At 39.7% G+C, this 20,723-nt stretch overlaps 1 protein-coding gene and 1 long non-coding RNA gene across 2 annotated transcripts; one reads left to right on the top strand and one right to left on the bottom strand.

Annotated features, from left to right (window-relative positions):
• Positions 1 to 8,256: 8,256 nt before the first annotated feature.
• Positions 8,257 to 8,570, top strand: LOC149257121 (uncharacterized). Its single transcript, XR_016245910.1, has 2 exons — positions 8,257 to 8,367; positions 8,474 to 8,570. It is a non-coding gene; the product is annotated as an uncharacterized LOC149257121 (long non-coding RNA).
• Positions 8,571 to 10,573: 2,003 nt separating this feature from the next.
• LOC149257120 (uncharacterized) lies at positions 10,574 to 11,359 on the bottom strand. Its single transcript, XM_089455739.1, has one exon. It carries the CDS (start codon positions 11,357 to 11,359, stop codon positions 10,574 to 10,576), a length of 786 nt encoding a protein of 261 aa, XP_089311865.1.
• Positions 11,360 to 20,723: the final 9,364 nt, after the last annotated feature.

Genomic DNA, 20,723 nt, shown 5'->3' with positions numbered 1-20,723 from the left:
AGTATCCTTTCCTCAACTGCTTGGAAAGTGCTTGGTTCGCCATCGCTTTTGCCTGAGATGAGAAATCTAACAGGTTTTGATAAAGGAACCAGTCGACCGTTAGGGATCCTTCCCAATGTGCCCATAACATTGAGAGGGAAAACCGTTCACATGAACGTGATGGTAGTTCAAGGACCCATGGATTACAATCTACTCCTTGGACGAGACTATATTTATTACATGAGAGCCATTGTCTCATCACTCTTTAGAGTGATGTGTTTTTCGCACGAAGGAAGAGTGGTCAAGCTCGTAGACCAACTTTCATTTCCCGGATCACGCATAGAAAATAGTCATATACCATCCCTAAATGGTATTTTCACGCAAGAAATGTCTCAATCACCAATCCGTCCACCCGATGAGCGCGAGTGATTCGAGAGGACATGACTGAAACCCAGGGGGCATGCACCCTGGTCTGCTTCGGCAGGAAAACTTCGGGTATAAGGTAGGTTTCCGCGAGAGAATATGACCTCCGTACTCCCGTCCGTGATTTGAAGAGGGAGTTGGACTGGAACAAAATCCTCTTGTCAAAGTTATGTGAGTTGGCGGGCATCGCCGCTCACCTTTGTTTATTTCGGTAGACATCGCCGGAGAAGTGTTTTGTTTACGCTGTAAATAGAACTATCTTTGGTAACCTGTAAGAGGTAGGCCTCTCTCGCTAAAACAAATGTTTTATCGGAAAGAAGTAGGGGTAACCTTGAAACTCTCTTTTATACATGGGGGCATGCAAACCTTTTGGAGTGCAAGCGAAGAGCGACTATTTATTTTTTTAAATTTTTAGGACCTCTAACCCTTTAAACTCGTAGGATTGGTCGTCTCCTAACTTGCATAGAGAAAGGATGTGGGGCAAAACTCTAAAAGTTGTCGTTTTATATGAGACATTCTTATCACAAGACTGGATTGATCGAGCAGTGTTACCGCAAGGTTCAAGCTCGTTTAAAAATAAACCCGCATCGAGCAGTTTTAGCACATAGTTCAAGCTCGTTAAAAAATAAACATAAGACATGAGCAAATGTTTCCACCCGCGTTTAAGCTCGTTAAAAAATGAACTATTCCCCGGTAAATAACCATCGTGAATGTAGTACTTCAGCCATTAAAGCCTTGGTCGTGTTTGCACCGTCACCTCCACTTTTGCATTGGCCGATCATTCACCTCCATTTGATTGTTTACCCATTTTGAGGAACAATTGCGAAGAGTGATTTCACTAGCCATTCTTGTGACACTGCCGTGATTGGAAAATTCCAAACCTTACCTGGAATCAGCTGCTACCCGTTTTATCACTCGTTCCTCAAAAGACGAGTCTCCTTTAAGCTCTTTTCAACTGACTCGTAAAATATGAAAAGATTGCCGAGCCATTGGCCTCTCCAGCTCGTTAAAGGGACAGGAAGTGCTATCCCTCCTCTAGATTTTAATCTTTTTGGACCTGAGGGATTATTACACAAAAAGATCGAGCGCTTGTTTTGTTCGGCTCGTTAAAAGTATCGAAAATCCATCCCTTATGTATTGTTTTATACTTTTTCGGACTTAAGGGATTAGATGACGAAAAAGGGATTTTGGAGTTACCTTCACGTTCCTTTTCAGACTCTCTAAAATTGAAAAGGACTGAGTTATCTTTGTCGTTAAACTCGTTAAAAAGATTAATAGCGACAAACTTGTCTATAGACGAGAACGAGTTTCACTATCGCTAGGCTCGTTAAAACATAGCGATGGGTTTGCCCGAAGGGAAAATTATAGAACAAGCATATGTTATCCTCCTCAAGCTTGAAAAAAATAAAGAGGTACTGGTCAGCAATGACTGGGGAAAAATTGGGAAGAAAACTCAAAGAAACTTTGTTGGTAGCACGTCGCTCTTGAACATGACACTTCCGCTCCGTGTCCGAGTCGGGTTGGGTTGTTTCATTCACCGGTCACATCACCATGGTCACGCCATACCATCCACATTTGGGGTTAATGCTACCAATCCATCACATCAGTGTCGCTGATATGTTCAAGAGAAGCCATTCAAAGAATTCACTTGTGTCTCACCCACTACCATACATTATACTCCATTCTTTCATGACCTCCACCCTGAACCTTATATCACCAAATCGTCCTCACCTTCATTAAAATCATTTGCTCCGTTCCGTGTCATTGATGTGGGATTCATTAAGGCCCTCCTGTGACGAATCACTTCTTGTCGACATCAGCTCATTATCCAAGAAATTGATGTAGGAACACCCCATTCAGTACTTTGAAGCTTGCATGCCTCAATGGCAAGTTTCTCACTTCCGGCGACAGGTTTACATCAATGGCCTTCGACCGAAAGATTTTACGTGGTGTTCGATGCCAAGTACTTTATTCACACCACATGAATTGTACTGCAGTACCTTGAGGGTCATTATCATTATCGGTGATTCATCTTGTGCTTGTTAATAGTTTACATCATTGACTGGTAATCAAGCGATGCCTTTCCATGTTCGACTTCAGACCATTTCTCACATGGATCGACTTGTACTTCGAGTGAAGACTGAACGAGATTGAAGACCCTGGATCTAGTTTCATCCATCCGGGCTGCGATATATATTCAAGGAAATAAATACATTAAATGTACATCATTGCCGCACAGATAATCATCCACTCAAAAGGATGATGGTTCTATCAGAATCATCAGTCTACACTCAGACGATTGTCTGTCCTATGTACATGAAAATGAATTTATAAAGCTGAGCATGGGAATGCCCGCCTCGGCTAGATCATGAAAATAGTATGAAGATAATGTATTGTATTGTATCTTATTACAGGTCTCCTCCCAGCATTGAAAGAACTTCGGATCCTCATAATAAAGCATTTCACCCGACACCAAAAGGTTAACAGCCTCATACTTTAGGGGGAAACTGATATAGACATTTTTGTGCCCTACAACCCCAAGCATGAAATTTCCATAAACCAAGGGCTCCTAAGTCCCTAAAAGTGTTGTTCTAACCCCTAAAGGAACAAGGTCAACAAATTACAGCTTCTCCCAGAATTTCTCCATGAAAAACTACACAGAATTGGTCAGAACAGGATCATTGCAGCTGCTCCACTGACTAAGTGCGTTGCATCTCACCTAAACACACTGTGAGGGTGCGTTGCATTTCAAAAGTCCCTTCTGTGGGGTGCGATGGGCGAGAAATGACAAATGGCAGTGTCATTCCGCGAGGTGGAGAGGCAATGGAAGCTTCCAAAATCTTCTCCTATGACACTTGCCTCACTGAATTCGACCAAGGATGAGTAAGAGGCCCTCAGTCTCCAAGTGGAAGCAAGAACTATCAGAGAGAAGACACTAATCAAATCACAAGCTGACTCATCCCCCTTACAGATATCTATATATGGATCCCTCATCCCAGAGATCCAGAGGCTGGAATTTTGCATATTGTAAGGAATTGCTGTTGGTTTCTAGAGACAAACATCAGATTGTTGGGTGATCTAAGCTTTGTTTGAGGTGAAGAGGGGCTTCTTTGCTGGGAGGTTAATGCTGGTTCAGAACAACCAGTTGTAACTCCTCCTGGATCTTTTCTTGTTTTATCAATAAAATCTATTTGAGTTTTCCTCCATGCTTTTGTATCATTGATGCTTGTTACATTTGTATGGTCAATTTACATATGATCCTAGATTGTTTATGATTATAGATCCATGTCTTTGTATAGTGCTATGCTTCTGTGATCTTACAGGTACTTTGTGAAGCTGGGCGTGCAAGGGAGAAGGTAGCTGGGGACTATCAAAGAAGAGAGGGATCGAATCGAAGGACTAGCGCGAGACAGAGGTTGGTCTTTCTGTTCCTCTCTATCTATAATTCATAAAGGAAATACAAAAGTAGTTTCTCCCTGTTTGTTTCTAAGGCAGCTGTCACACCTTAGTGGGATAGAGCAGTTCTAAATAGACACTTTTCCCTGTAACAGTGGTGGTGGTGGCCTTTTAGCTACCGGACTCTCTCCATCTGTCCCACCACAATCCTGCTCCACCTCATCCTCCTGGTCACTGTCAGAAAAGACTCCTCCTGCTGGGGCAAGAGATGCCCCTCCCTGTGGTGGTGGTGGCCCTTTAGCTGCCGGACTCTCTCCATCTGTCCCACCACAATCCTGCTCCATCTCATCCTCCTGGTCACTGTCAGAAAAGACTCCTCCTGCTGGGGCAAGAGATGCCCCTCCCTGTGGTGGTGGTGGCCCTTTATCTGTCGGACTCTCTCCATCTGTCCCACCACAATCCTGCTCCACCTCATCCTCCTGGTCACTGTCAGAAAAGACCTCAATGTAGTGTGCTCTACCTGCAGTGCACCTATGGCCAGGTGCCCAGGGCTCTCTGCATGTGAAGCACAGCTTCCTCCTCCGGAGGTCCTTCCGTGTCTCCTCATCTAACTGCCCCCTCCCTTGTGTGGTCCTCGGTGGTGGGGGTCTAGTCTCATGCCCCTTCTGTGGGAAAGGGGTCCGTGCAAGAAATGGTGCTCTAGTCTTGGGGATGGCCCCTTATAGATCTCTGGCACACAAGACCGCTTCCTATAGCGTGGAGGATCTACATGACTTCACCAGTCCATGCAGGGGCTCAAGCAAGCCCTCAATGAAGGTATATACCCTCCTTGCCTCGAATAGATCCGGGACCATCACTAACACACACAAAAAATCTGAAAAGTACTGCTCTGGGTTGCCAGTTTGGCGTAGTTGTGTCAGCTCCCTGAAATACGCCTCCGGATCCCTCTGATCGAATCGCTCCACCACCCTCTGGGTGAAGTCCTCATAAGAAACTATCTGGGCATGCCCTAAGGTGGTCAAGCCATGGAACCACCAATCATGGGCTTCCCCCTCCAGGTGCAGTGTGGCCATCTTAATGGCTTCCTGCTCTGTCATCTGGTTGAGTTGAAAGTATGTGTCCATCTTTTCAACCCAAGCCCTGGCCGTGCACTTGGCAGTGCCATCAAAAGTAGGGAAATACATCCTCCCTATGGTTATCTGCAACTCATAGTTCTGGATCCCTTGTCCTTCGTACCCTTTGTTCCTCTCACTCTATTTGAGCTTGCAGTAATCTCTGAAGGAGAGGGCTTCTTTGAAGTCTTCATCCATGGTCTACCGCTCTTTGAAGTAATCCCCCATCCGAGGAGGATATTCCTCCCTTACATGCTTGATTTGTACCACTGGTAAGAAAGAAGGTAGTGTAGTTCAAGTTGGTACACTGATTGAAGGGTGATGCGCTGTTGGGGAGGGGTGATCGAAAGGCTAAGAGGCTCCGAAGGTTTCTCCACATAGAAATCCTCTAGGCGTGGTCCTTTCTCTATTCTATGACTTGATCTCCTCCAACATATCCTTTTTCCCCTTGGCCAAGTCACTCAAGGCCCTCAAGAGGCTGTTGAAAGCCATCTCCTCCTTGCTCTTGGGCTCTGTCATTTCCTCCTCTCTGGCCACTGCTTTCCCTTTGTCCTCTATATCTGGAGTAATTTCTAACTCCCTTTCTCTACTCTTGTACCTCTGCCTACAGTAGGTGATGTTCCGCTGGTACCCTTCTCTCATAGGGAACAATCCCCACAGCTGAGCGAAGAACTAGGCTTTGATACCACTATAATGTTCCTAAGTAGGAATGTAAGTGATATTAAGGAAATAAACTGTACAACAACATATAAACATATAAACACACATCAAACATTCACAAAAACGCTGCCAATAAGGAACTGCTGAGCCATATTATTAAAAACCTGCATGCTAGATACAATATGAAATGGAATGGTGCTCCTGGGCTTGTTCCAATGAACAAGCAAGACCAACCTCAGGTGGGAAAATGGCTGAGTTGAAGGCTATCCAGCTGTTGTACCACTCTGCATTGTGTTGACCCAGTAAATTGTTGCCATGTTGAACTTCGACTAGCTGGAAAGTGCTCAAAAACTGCTCAGAAAATTATGTGCTTTTAACCCAGACTCCTTGGAAAAAACCCAGAAAACCCCAAAAGGGAATTTCGTTGGTTTTGACTTTGGATTTTCGACCTCCTGGGAGCCTCTCTCCAGCTTTGACTACCAATTTCGAATTGTAGGAAACAACCTGCAAATCCCTCTGCAAACTCTTCCAAAATGCTGGTTTTACCTATGCTATTCCCTTGTAGCTCCCCCGATGGCTCTTAGCCAAGATCAACTGCTCCCCAAGTCCCACGAATTTGCTGCTGGATGGTCTTTGCGCAATCCCTTTGTCCAGGAATTCGACTGACTGTTGCGTTGGTCTAGCTGGCTGCAAACTCCAGCGAAAATTCCTTCTCTATGCTGCCTCCTCAACTCCCGTATCTCCCAGCAAGCAATGAATCCCCTTGCTGACCTCCAACTCCTCCTGTGTGTTTACTGGCTGCCCAAGAATACGCAGTTCCCTCTCTGCGTTGATGGTTGAAGTGTGTTGTTGTCCCCAACTCCCTGAAACTCCTGTTAGAACCGCCTCCCTAGGGCGGACACGGATGGTCCCCTGAAGTAGAAGTTGAATCTCCCGCTTGAGAGTTTCGTGGCTAAATAGTCGGTAGACTTGCTAAGCAACAAAGCATACAAATGAGTGTTTATTTGCAAATGTAGAAGATGGTAAAAAATGAGCACTGATCCTCCTTTTATTACCTTGGGCCTCCTTAGCCTCATGTGGGCCCCTCCATCCACCCATTCGATTTCCCTCCAAGCACATCGAATGGCCAAGTTCAAATTCCCCATGTGGGTGGCCCCCACATTTCACTAGCTACTAAATAAAGTCGAAATTGCCCCATAGTTCCTAAGTCTAAGTGTGGGGTCCTCCTCCTAAGTCAAAATTATGCCCAAAAATGTGTAGCTGCACTCTGTGACTAATGTTTTTGAGAAGGGACATGACAATCATGCTCCTGTGTTTTCTCCAAGGTAGTGCATTTCACTCTTCTATACTCTATCTTGCTAGATGCCATACTCTAAAACCCTTTAATGTAGGGTGTTTTCACTTTTGGCTATATTTGACCCCTTAACTTGCCACAAATCATGCTCCAAACCTTTAGCATGGTCATATGTTCCTGTTCTGGTGTTCTCTTCCTCCACGGTGCCAAGTGTGCGAAAATGGAATCCCCAAGTGCAATAAGCTTCTAGAAAGTCAATCAATCTATAACTGCTATTGAACTCCAAGAGTCTTCTATGGTGCTTGGTGAGACAAGAAAGGTCCATGAAAATGCAAAATGACACTGCACTTTCAGAGGGTAACACCCTTGTACTTGGACATTGAGGATTTCCTTCCAAACACCCCAATCCCATTCCCATATCTTCCCACCCCCGAAACTTGGTTCAGCATGGACTTTATTGAAGGTTGAGGCGCTTCCACAACTTTTGAGGGGTTTTTGAAACTTTCAATAGAGTCTCGAGGAGTTTCATAAAAGATTCCATTTTTCTCTTGTTTCTTGACATTTCTTATAATTTATGAATGTCTACCCGTGTTTCCAACTAACATTGGACACTAGCTGACATTATTTTGGGACAGACGTTTCCTGGTGTTTTCCAACGTTTTGGTCCAACATAGTTGATTGTAAAGGAGGAAATTTTTGTCTTATATTATATGGATCAGAAAACTCTCGTAAACCCCTTGCTATTTTAATCCCTCGTAGCTTCAACTGATCTAGGCATCGTCTAAGGTATCATTTTTTTTATTGATTAGCTTCTTATTGCTCCATCTAAGCTTTAATGTTTAAAATATGAATGGCTTTTCAATAATTTTCTGTTTAACTAATTTCCAGATAGCCTTAAGCATATTAATGTTGGAATCTCTGCATTGAATTCAATTGTTATGTGTTCTATTCCAGATTCAAGGGAACTTTGCATTTCCTTGTTATTATCCATATACATTTCTTAATGTTGATAGCTCATGGCTACTCCGCTTTTAGGGAAAAAGAATATAATCGACTTTGAACCATGCAAAATGCTTAGTAATACATGTCTAAGCCCAAAGAGCTTAACAGATAGTATCCTCCAAAGTTTTGCTGAGGACTTAAAAAACACGTATTTCTTACAAAAATTGTATCCTTGTAAACATGGTGGTGTAGCTTCAATTTGATTCTGGTTACGATTTTTCTTTGAATAATTGCTGTATAGTCTGCAGCCTATGAGCTGGCATTTAATTACAAGTTGTCCAAATCAGAGCTGCTGTTTGTATGTTGTGCATTTTTCTTGTGGGAGAAACTGAAAATGTACACTAATATTTTGACATCTTGGACTGATTCATTTTTGTATTGCCATTTTGAGCAGGTAGTGTGAAGTCACTCATCAGTCTTCCATGTTTCATGTCACATGCAAGTATACCCTCTGAAGTACGAAAGTCCCGGGGATTAAGTGAAGATTTAATTCGCCTTTCTGTAAGTTTCTGCTCATATGTGGGTAGAACTCATTGAGGTTCTAAAGTTTTTGAGGATTGACTGGATTGACTGACTTGAATATCTATGGGTTTATTTTTCTAAGCAGGTCGGGATTGAGGATGCAGAAGACCTGATTGTTGATTTAAACCAAGCAATTAAATCTGCATCTGTCTAATGCCAGCTGATTGATACTTTGGAAACAAGTTATGTGAGTTCACGAAATCAAGTAAAATCTGAAATCGACATTTGTTGCGTTCATGGGGTTGTATGTGCACAATATAAGGTTTTGGGATCTAAGAAACTGGAGACGTTGCTTGCATGATCAACTTAGTTCCAACAACTTGCATCTGGTGAATTACAGAGTTAACCGTCTTTTTGTGGATGCTGCGTATTAGGAAGTGAAAAATAGATCTCTTTTTTTGAAATAATTGATATATACTAAATTAATCAGAATGTTAGTTATTGGGGCAGTTTCTTCTCCTACCTAGAAAAATTATCTGGTTTGGCAAACACAAGTCTGCGATTTCGAGAAAGGGTGAATATGTAGATACTTAAAGAAGCATAGATGGTAATATTTCCATTAGGGTGGAGCAATGCCCACATTGAAGATCACAGAAAAATCAAAACATGGTAATAATTTGTCTAGATTCTGGAATATCAGATTAAATGCTTTTTAAAGGAATTTGTTTTCGCCATATTTTAAGAACTTTGGTAAAGAGAGATTCCTTTATCTTCAAGATGAACACTTTGTTATTCTGATTTTAGAAGAGGATCTTGTTTTTTCTATTGACATATATTTGCAGTATCGGGGTTTTTATAATTTATCAATGTTCCATCTAGTCTGCGGGATGGGGAGACGCGGGTGTGGGGAGATGCACAAAGGGGATGTGTGGGACTACTCTCAAATTTTAGGAAAATTTAGGGGGATGTCGGGATATATATATATATATATATATATATATATATATTCATGTTCATATTCATTGTTCAATAATGGAAGCATATTAAATAGACTAATAGTAATACCAATACATTTGAAATTTCAAATTTTATCCATACATAAAATTTAAATTCATAATTGAATCTAATAATGACATATATTGAATCTTGATCCATCCTCATCATTCATTTTGATACATACATCATTCATATGACATACACATTATAATGTTCTAATTCATCCGTACCATAAGATTCAATAATGAAATATTCAAATACAATGTACATTGATCCATATCATTCATCATTCTATAATCTACATTGATTTAAAAAGTAAAATGAAAATTCATCATTCATCATTCTAGAATCTAAATTGAAAGCAAAACATACTAGTATATTACTATATACTATATACTAGATACTGAAGTTTGAACACTAAATTTATATAACTCAAAGTTTCAACTCAAAAATAGTTAAGAGTGAAGAGTCGGTCATCAATATCTAGTGTCACAACTCAAATGTTAAAATTGAAAAGTAAAAATGGAAAATGAACACTGAAAATAAAATCAACATCAAGGACTCAATCTCAATGATTGGTCCTCTACATCCATTTGCTGCATGAAGTCATCAGGACTATCAATGGGAATGTCATTATCTGAGTCAAAGTCACTCTCTTGAGTAACCAACGAACTCCAACCAAACCATGTTGCAACTCATCCAGTCCATCCTCATCATCTATCTGTGCACTATCCTCTAGATCCACATCCCATCGTGTTGTTGGTCCCCTCCGATACTCTACTGTCTTCCTATGTGCAAGACGTAGAGAACTGTGCACTGCAACTAGCTTCTCTGCTCTCCTAGAGGAAAGTCTATTCCTCTTGATAGAGTGGATGAAGCTATAGGTAGACCAATTCCTCTCTGCTGTAGAGGAACTAGCAATCTGAGACAATAAGTGAATAACAAGTTGTTGGATCTTTGGAGCCTCATCCCCATGCATGGTCCACCAACCAATGGGGTTAGTCTAGCCTAAATCACTACAATCTTCCCTTGCATCAGGCTTGTTGAAGGAACCATTGGGACTTGCAAATTCCATCCATTGTCTCCTAATTGTTCTCCCTTCTTTCGAACTATACATCTTTGTAATGGTCGCTCGAAATCTCTTTTTGATCTTTGGATCTTCAATGGGAAGAATTATACCAGTTCTTGTCACATACTATTTTGGGTTGAGTGCATATGTTGCCATGTGCAAAGGTGTATTCATTCGATCCTAGCTACGCTGAATAATGGGTCGAATCTGATTCGTATAGAACTTTAAGGAAGGATCTTTCTCACGAATGGCCACTCTTACTTGATCCAACATACTATCAAAAGTCTCATAAATTTCTCCAAGAGTAGGAGAATCTGTGTCAGCATAGCAAATGACCTCAACTACAGGATGTAAGAGTGACATCAAATAACCACAGTATGTCCACCAATCATTATTCAATATCTGAACCCTGATTTTCTTCCCTTCCTCTGTCTTGGATTCTGGCCATATGTTCCAATCTAGAGTCACAACCATGGCTTGCAATGCTGACTGCACCTCCAACATCTGCTCTAATAAAAGAAAATAACTAGCATATCTGGTATCAGTAGGCTTGAGGAATTCCTTCCTCGCATGAGACCCGTACATGGCTAAGGAGGTGTGGTGATTGCAAATAAACATTTGCACATTTCTTGTATCCGTCACCAAATTAGATACCCACTCAATTTTTCCAATGTCTTTCAATGCATTATTGAGCGCATGCACACAACAAGGGGTCCAAAAAATATGTTTGTATTTACTCTGAATCATTAATCCTGCTAATCTACACATTGCTGCTGCATCTGTCACTACTTGTACAACATTTGCAGAGCCAACCTCCTCTATAGCATCATGAAGAAGTTCAAATTGGAAACCTGTATCTTTGCACTTTTCAGAACAATCAATAGCTCTAAGAAAAAAAGGCCCCTCTCGGCAAGTGACTATGATGTTGATAAGTAGACGTTTGACAATGCCTGTCCACCCATCCATAACAATAGAACAACCTTCGCTCACCCATGTCTTCCTCAAAGTTTCCTTTTGCACATTAATATTGGCCACTTGTCTTTCTAATATTACTGTCCTCAACTTATGTTCACCTAGGGGCACTTATCAGGGTCCTGCTGTTGCAATTGCCTTGACCATCTCCTTGTAGTAAGGAGAAGGACTAACATGAAAAGGAATTCCATTGACAAAATGAAATATGCTAATGGCATCATCTGTATCATCACGGTTCATCTTACTATACATCTCTATAAGAGTTGGTCCCACTGCACAAGAGCGGGAACCCTTAGCCCCAATAGGAGATGGTGGAGGCTTATCTTTCATCTCTTTTAGTTTTAATTTTCTTTTTGAGCTTGTGGCTTCATCAATATTTTGCTGAGCTTGGGCCATGACATTTTTGCTTGAGAACATGCCCTTTGCATCTGCTGCCATTTGCATTCTCAAGAGCTTTGATTTTTGCAGCATGGTTAATTTTGTACATATACTAACCCCTTTGCCACCTACACCCAAAAGATGCATCGTGAGACAACTATAACTCCCAGCCCAAGAATGGCCACAAACATTGCATTTCCAATGGCATGTCCCACCTCTTTGCTTCCTGGTTTTGGCTGGGTTGAAGAGCCAACGATTTTGGTAGCATATAACAAAATAGGTTTTCTTGGATTAAATGTCCCCTTTGCATATTCTGCCAATGACTTTGATGGGGTTGGAGTCGTTGGACCGAGATTAGCACTAGCTGCACTACTGCCATGGGTTTCATTCATTGTTGATGGAGTTTCATTTTGAAGAGGACTTGTTGTTTGAGGATCATATTCACTTTCAGTTTCACTATCACTGCCACTGTGGTTGCTATCACTCGTTTTGCAAGTAATTTAATTTCATATTTTTTCTTATTAGTTGCCTTGCAAGAAGGGTTTCAAAATCTAAAATTTAAAACTACAGATAATTTATAAAACTAAGTGGTTATTGGTTTCCAAATTCTATGGTTTACAGAAATTAAAATCTTTAATGCCACATAAAACATGAAAAAATTAAAACGCAACAACTTACCGTAGACGTAGGATGCTGCAAAAATTTCAAATGCCAAAAACTGTCATCGAAGTCAAATATGTACATTCGTTGTTGAAGGTAAAAATTTAAAAAATAATGGATGCCAACGTTGGTTGAGAAAGTTGCAGCTGGCAAGCAGTGGCAGAAAATGTCAAAATTACCACAAAATTGTTGGTCAAGCAATCCCACAAATTTCTTAGTCGAAAAATAAAATAAAATGTATATGCATTGTGCAATTTTCAAAATTTGTAGTCACCTGTGGCTCTGCAACAGTGATTTGGGCGGCAAGAAATGCTACAACAAGGTTGACGATGTTACGTTGGACGACAGGGAGAAGTGTTGGCAGTGGCCTGTGTAGCGGCCTGCGTAACATTGTAATGTGGAGCAACAAAGGTCGACGGCGGTGGCACGGTCGACGGCGGTGGCTGTGTGGTGAAGGTCGACGGCGACAGTTGCGTGACAAAGGTCGACGATGAATATGTGGCAAAGCTCGACAGTTGTGTGGCGAAGGTCGACGACGGCTGTGTGTGGAGCTTCAAGCGTTACCCAAGCGAACAAGCAACAACTCTGTGGAAGCGAGGTCGAGTAGTGGAAGTGTCAATGGTAGTCTGCAGGCAGCAGGTCGAGAATCGTTGTGGACGATACTCTGCATGTCAAGTAGCGTCGACGACTGTGGACATGGAGCCTCGACGATAGTCTGCAGAGGGCGCGCGTAGGCATGAGCTCAACTGTGGAGAGCATGAACTCAGCTGTGGAGAGCGTGGGTGCAGGGACGAGCTCGACTACATGTGGAGAGCGTGAGCGTAGTAGGTAAGAGCTCCACTGTGGCAACAGAGGTTGAAGTGGGTGCAGGAGTGAAAAGTCGATGGCGACAAAAAGAACTGAAATGAAATTTCGTTGTAAATGAAAAAGGAAACAATAAAACCTAAGTTTTCATCGTTTATTTTTTATTTGTTAGTTTAGTTTTATTTTTTATTTTTATTTTTTTTAGTTTTTTAATAAATTAGTTTTTGTTTTTGTTTTGTTTTGTTTTTTTTTTAAGGGTCATTAGACAAAATTGAAGGGGGGAGCATCCCCCACAAAGGGGGATGCCTAGAAGTACCCCTTTTGGGGAGTCGAGTCTCGCACACTGGGGAAACGAACCGCGTCTCCCTAAGTCCCCCCAAAAGGGGTGTGTGGGGAAACACACCCCCAAGAGTCTCCTCGTCCTGGGTGCGTGGGGTGGAAGGGGTGCGTGCACCTGACCCTAGGGGACACGTCCCCATGGAACACTGCATCTTATACATGAGGTATGATCATAATGCTGCCCCAAACAACTGAGTATTCTTTACATATATTGGAAAGTGCATCAAAATTTGCAACTCTCTGTTGATTGAATATTGCTCCGATGCTATTCTTTTTACTTAATGTGATAAGAAGACTATGGGAAGATAATCTTGATAGAATTAATCACGTTGTAACTCAGCAATTATCGTTTTATGTATGTTTTCTATTTGTCGAGAGAGCATTTTCCTATAAATTGAACCAATTGTGAAGCCTTTAACCTATTTAGGGCATTGTATCAGATATTTAATTTAAGTTTTGTTTTGGTGATTGAGTGCATTACTATAGGTATCAAATAAATGCAACATAGTTTATAAAGAAAAAAAATTATGGAAGACTAAATTTTTTTGTAATCATTATGGGCAGCCCAAATTGCATTTCCGATTTTCAAAATGTCTCTAGATGCAGAAAACCTTTTTCATGAGTTTCCAAAAAATTAGAAAAGCCTTAATGTTTTTTGTTCCTTTCTGGACACCATTGAATCTATTTCTTGGTGGTTTTTTGGAAACCACTAGCAATTTCCATAATCTTTCACATTTATCTTAAAAGGATTTTCTAACCCTAATTAATTGTACTAAAACCTAAAGCAACATATCTAAAGCATAAAAAGCTCCAAAACAAATAAAAGCCACATATCGTCAAAGGTGAATGCAAAACCAACTATGAAAACATGCTTGATATTACTTGAAGAATTTCTTCTTGCTTCCAGAAATAGTGTCCTCGCAATATATTTACAAGCATAAGTTTCTGAAATTTCTGATAATTACTTCTAATAATATAATTATTTTTAACAGTTTCAATTTATCATTAAGTAATTATACTTCAGAAATTCAACCATAAACCATAAGAACAATAGAGATTACAGTGCACAAAAGAGAACACAAGATTTACCCCAGGGAAACCCACTTAGGGTAAAATCCCAACAACCTTTTTCTTAGAGAAATTCTTCAATTCAACAAAAGATACATCTAATGCTGCTAGACAACTATGCCAATGAGTTAATGGTCAACCCTAGTCTCCAGCCCTAAGTCAAGTCAAAGCCAAGTCAAACTTCTGCTCCACAGAATTTCGACCTTCCAGATTTACCCAGAATTTCGGCCTGCCCAAAAAATCACATTTGCGAAATCTGAGAGAGAGATGTTGAAAAGTGTAACTAGGTTCAGTCTTCATACTTATCATTGTACTTGTGTTATTGTATCTTTCTTGTAAAAACAAAAGAAAAATGAAGAAGAAATTATTATTATTATTATTTCATTAGTCAAGCATGTTCTTTGTGCTTCTAGGGTTTATTGAGTTAAAATAAATTTCTCACGAGTTAAAATCTCATTTGGACTTGTATGAAAAAGAAAAATATTTGTTTTCGAGTCAAAAGTGTCACCACAAGACCAAGTTGGCCCTCCTTGGGAATAAGTCGGCCTTGGGCTCCAAGAGCCACCTATTCGACCTCCTTCTTGGATGTGTATATATAGAGGGAAACTCAACCACTTTGGAGACTATTCATTCACTCACTCATGTACATTGATTTTTGTGCCAAGTGAAGAACGAAAACCAGCGAAGTTAAAGGAGAGAGAAGAATTTTTCTGCCCTAGTTCGGGGAATTTTTTTGAAGTAGTGCAGATCCGAAATTTCAAGGGCTGAAAGTTCAGAGAGCCAAAATTTCAGTTGACCAAATTTCATGTTTGACCAACATTGACTTTGTTAACTTTGACTTGATGAAGAAGACTTGGAGGAGGTTTGACTTGGGGCTTGTGGGAAGTCTTGGTCTTGCAAACTAGGGTATAAAATTATTATGAGTGAATCCATAATAACATAAAAGCAATGCTAAATTATTAGAAAACAAACTCAAAAATCAATAGCCATTATGAATGTGAGGAGAATGCACTAAAAATGCAAGTTTTCATGGTGCAACTAAAATCATGATTACTAAGTTACATGCTTTTAATGATTACACCTTCATTCAAAACATTCATGTAATTCCCCTCACATCACTAAATCATCGTGCCATGAAAGACAATAAAAAATAATCCATGATATGAAGCATGCAAAACCAAGAAATAAAGAAAGTGAGATCATCAAATCAGCTCTTCAAATTAAGTAAAACAAAATCAAATATAAGGAAAGTGAAGTAATCTCAAAATTTTAATGAGAGGACCTTTAAATTTTGACAAAAATTAAGGAGATTTTTTTTACTCGACAAATGGTAACGCATTATGCAAAGTATTTATCTTTGTTGATAATTTAATGGAGCTTAAGTTTTTAAAACCATATAATACATTTCATAAGATTTTTAAACATTGTACAAGATTTCTTGGGTCCCACCTAAGACAACTTTAACAATATAATTCAAAAAATTTAAGTAGTTAATATTTACTTTATCCTTAAATAATGAATCCAAAATATGAAAATTTAGTTTATTCTTTTCTCATAGTATTGAATAGAAAAGGTACAATCATGGAGTTTTATGATAAGCAAATATCTATTAGGTGCATAATCTATCTTTTTTTCTAAACATTGCTTTGCTGCTCACAAGTGTCCATAGCCCCGATGAAGGCGTCCTAATATCATACAAACATGGTCTCGTTGGAAACAAGCATCCATAGTCCAGACAAATTTACTTGTAATTCTCACACCCTGCAATGTTTTCAACTCCCTTATATTAAATTCCACTTGTTAGATTTGATTTGTAAAAAATTGCAATATGCAACTGGGTGAAGGAAGTGGTGTGGTACAATAGTTGATTTTATTTTTTTAAAAATAGATGAGATATTTTTAAATGTTTGACCTCAAAATCTTTCCTTAAACTATCAATGTGAAAAAAACCTTTGATATGATGGGGTGAGGCATGAGATTCAAAAAAACAGTTTGACATAAACTCTTTCCTATACTTAAAGGGAACCATTACAATTTGAAGTATGTCTTAGTATTCTAGTCACTAATCAATGCAAAAGAACAGAAACCTAACATAGACAGGTGAAGAAAACCCCATAACAAATTACAAATCTTACTTGTATATCCTTGAAAAGTTTCCCCATATAAATACTTGAAATCACGATAAACTTGAAATTTGAAATTAAAAAATCAAATCAAAATAAAATACAACAGAATCTAGAAAAACATTTAAACAAATCATAAAGGTATGTAAAATAAAAAATTTACACACTTGCCTTCACTAAAATTAGGCATGAAGTACACTAATCATATCCAAGCATATACCAAAAACAAAGACCAAGCCGGAATATGATAAATGCAATTTATTAGACCTCTTATTGAGATACAAAGAAAAATATCAAAACATAAAACAATCTCGAAAAAAAAAAAAAAAAAAACCTAAACCAATCTTATAGTTATGACATCAAGGTTAAAATATTCATTAATCAGGTCACACCAATTTTTTTCTCTTAAAATGATTCTTACATAACAAAACTAATCACACTAGACCATCCACAACTAAGTCTTTATAGTTTTTGATTGATAATCAAAAGTTAAAGGTATGAATTTGAAAGGAAATGTTTAATAAACCTAATTATAAGCAAGATGGTAAATAATTAATCTACTTGTGAAAGAATAAAACAAAAACTATGCTAATTCATCTACTTTTACACCTATTCTAAGCTACATTTATTACTAAAAGCTACGTGAAATTATACTTCTAATGCATCCATCCAAGTAAATGCAAGCCTACAAACACATGTTCATTGATAATTAGAAATAGGTAGTGGAATATTCTTTCATAAAAAGTAGAAAAAATTGAAACATCTTTGTTTGACATGTGTAGTATAATTCTTTTAAAATTAACTGTGAATCTTTTCACATAAGAATTTTCCAACGAGATTCCAATTCTATCATAATGTTCAAATTTAGGAACATGGAAACACAAAAGAGAGATAAAGTGAAGAAAAGATACAAAATGTGAGTTAAGAGTGAAAGTGTTCATAACACTAACTTGAATTTATGTGCCTTTCTATCAAGAATATCATTTGTTTTCCAAGGAAGGTAATAAGGATTTGAAACAATTAATGGTAAAGAACAAAGTTAGTTAATATCTTGTAATTGATGTTCCAAATTGTGATGCAAGAAAGTGTTCCCTCTCCAGACAGAGGCAACCCCTCTAGCCCTAGAGTTGGTCTAGTCACAAACAAGGACAGATCAACGATAGCTTTCCTTAAATAGTTATAGTTGGAGGCCTACCTCCACCGGTGGTCGATGGAGTTCCGTTGCGCTGCTTCAGTTTCCGCTTCTTAATGAGTAATCAACCTGAAACAATGCAAAGGAAATACAACAAAGCACGTAACGGGAACAACAATGATATATTTACTCACAAAGTCAAGAAGTCATGAGCTATCAAGTACATTACATACAAGACATGGGAAAACATCATTGATTGCATTAATAATGAAATAAGAGTAAGCTTACAAACAAAGTCTTGACGTCACAAGCCTTCTCAGAGGGATCCAGCCAACATGTTCCTCAAGCATTCACTCTTTGAAGATGGATCTCCCAATATACAAATCTCTCTCACTCACAAGTTTTAAACAAGATTAAGGGCACTTCACAACCTTCCTCAAGCTATCAACAATCCCACGCTTGTCACACTCACACCAGCTATCCAACAAACTCACAAACACTAACAACACTGCTCAACTAGCCAAGTATAAAATACTAGCAATGCATAGCAATGGTGAGAGTTTAAATAAGAGAATAAGTCTCCATGAAAGGTGGAAGAGTGAGCTTATCTCCAAGGAAGGTAGCACAAATGACGGAACAGTCAGGCCAGAGAAAGGAGGGTGATACAAACTATGCCAACAACAAGGTCTGGAGTCATCTGGAAGGCCGACTGTTGGAACAAATTCGCCCAATCTGGATCATCGCGGGGGCATAACTGGTCTTCCGCACTGACATCTCTAGTGAATAACATAGCTAGTCAGGTCATCGCTGAAGATTATAAACAACCTCGCACTGGGACATAAAATCAGACCATCGCGGGAATCAGGTGTACTTCCATGATGGCAGCACTTCTGGACTGTTTAAGAGCGCCCTTCAGCGCGTTTATTTAGCCAATAGGCGCGATGAGGCAGATAACTTAGGAAAAGTGGGTCATTTGGCAATCATCAGAGAGCATTTGTCTAATATGAGCATGTTTGACTTGGACGCATGACACAATAGGAAGACTGGGATGAAGACAGTGATAAATTACCGTGTAATAGATGCCCCCTAAAGTATGAAGCTCGAGAGAGTGGGAGGGGTGAAATGCTTTACGAAATTGGCTGAGCTGAAACACCATCTGGAAAAACCTGCACGCAAGTACAACTGATATCTCTGATAATGAAGTACATGTAGTCTAGGCATGGGCGCAGCCATCCAAAAGACATACGAAATAGGTTTGTGGTATGGACGCAACCATCCAAAAGACATACGAAATAGGTCTGTGGTATGGACGCAACCATAAAGGCATGGTCACAGCCATCCATGAGGACTCAGGTATGGTCGCAGCCATCCATCAATGAGTCATGTAATCATAAACCAATCCACGCAGATTGAACATGTGTAATCTGAGTTCGGGGTCTTGAACCCATCCGATCATAGTACATATTCTAACATGCGAATAGATGTGTTGAGGTCGAGCATGAAAGAAAATAGCTCGATTACCGGTCAATGATGAAAACCATTAACAAGCATGAGAGAAACCACCAATAATTCCAATGGTTCTCAAGGTACTATCTAGCACAATCCACGAAGTGTGAAGAAGAAGCTAAAGTCGAACACTCGTGGAATCACCCAATCGACGACCAATGATGAGAGTCGACTGTCAGGTGCAAAGAACTTTCCATTGAGGCATTCAAGCTCTAAGGTACCAAAGGGAATCTCTAGATCAATCTCCTGGATAATGAGCTGATGTCGACAGGAGACGATCCATCGCAGGAGGGCCATAATGTTTCCCCCATCAACAACATGAGATAAGGAACAAGCGGTAGATGGCGGAACAGAGTATCAGAGGAGAAGACGAGGGTGTAAACTGCAGAGAGGATTATACTCTTGAACATGTCGGCGACACGACTCCGGGGGGGGTGGCAGCATTCAGGTACCAAGGGGTCAGAGGCATGATGGCGTGAATCGAATGGAATGAGGTTGAAAGGTAACCCAAAACCACAGAAGGCCAAATGATGATGTATGGATGTCCCAACCCGACAAGAAGCAAAAGTGTCGATGTTCAAGAGTGACTAGCTGCCATAGACAATCAATGATAAACCTGCTATTGAATCCAACCTAGTAATAGTTTAACGAGCCCTAGGGAGGAGAAGCTCGAGTCTCGTCATGGTGACGAGTCTAATGTCATCAGGGTTTAACGAGTCCAACATAGGTAAAACTCAGAGTCTTTTTCATGTTTAGAGAGTTTGAAAAAGACAAGGAAAAGAAAACTCCAAGGGGGTCCTTTTTCATAGATTTGTGTCTCTAGAGCTCGAAAAAGTATAAAACGATACTCGAAAGAACCGCCCGACCATTACGATCGAGGAGTACTTTTCGTAATTAGTGACTTCGACCCAAAAAAGTAGAAAAGCGGTCAGAATCACGTCGTTTCGGAACCAATAACGAGCTTGAAACGAAAAAAGCCTGACAATCTTTTTCTTTTTACACGGTCGGAAAAGAGCTTAAAGGCAACTACCTCTTGTTTCTTTTAACGAGTCAAGAGGAACAACTCGGCTATCTTTTCTTTTTCAAGACGGAAAAGAGCGTTAAAGACGATTTTTTCAGACCAAGTGTACATGAAGCTGGCATAATTCCACTACCTGTAGCTCTGCATAGAGCACGTCAAACGTAAACCCATTCGATATAAAATGAACAATAATGGTAGAAACATAGTTAAAAAACCAAATTTCGACTAACCATGTGACAAAAATGAGAAAAAACCCACATTTGCAAAATATAATTTTTTAATTCCCAAAAATTGCTATAAAAAGGGGTTAATCCAACCATTTTTACC

This window comes from Pinus tabuliformis, chromosome 6 (genome assembly GCF_031772625.1).
Source record: "Pinus tabuliformis cultivar Carrire ecotype Pingquan chromosome 6, CPIR1, whole genome shotgun sequence".
NCBI classification, from domain to species: Eukaryota; Viridiplantae; Streptophyta; class Pinopsida; order Pinales; family Pinaceae; genus Pinus; species Pinus tabuliformis.
The sequence above is the reverse complement of the archived record's forward strand: the minus strand, read 5'-3'. Positions and strand labels throughout refer to the sequence as shown.

Coding starts and splice junctions, on each gene's coding strand:
- LOC149257120 (XM_089455739.1), bottom strand. CDS start 11,359: ATGGATGGGTGGACAGGCATTGTCAAACGTCTACTTATCAACATCATA.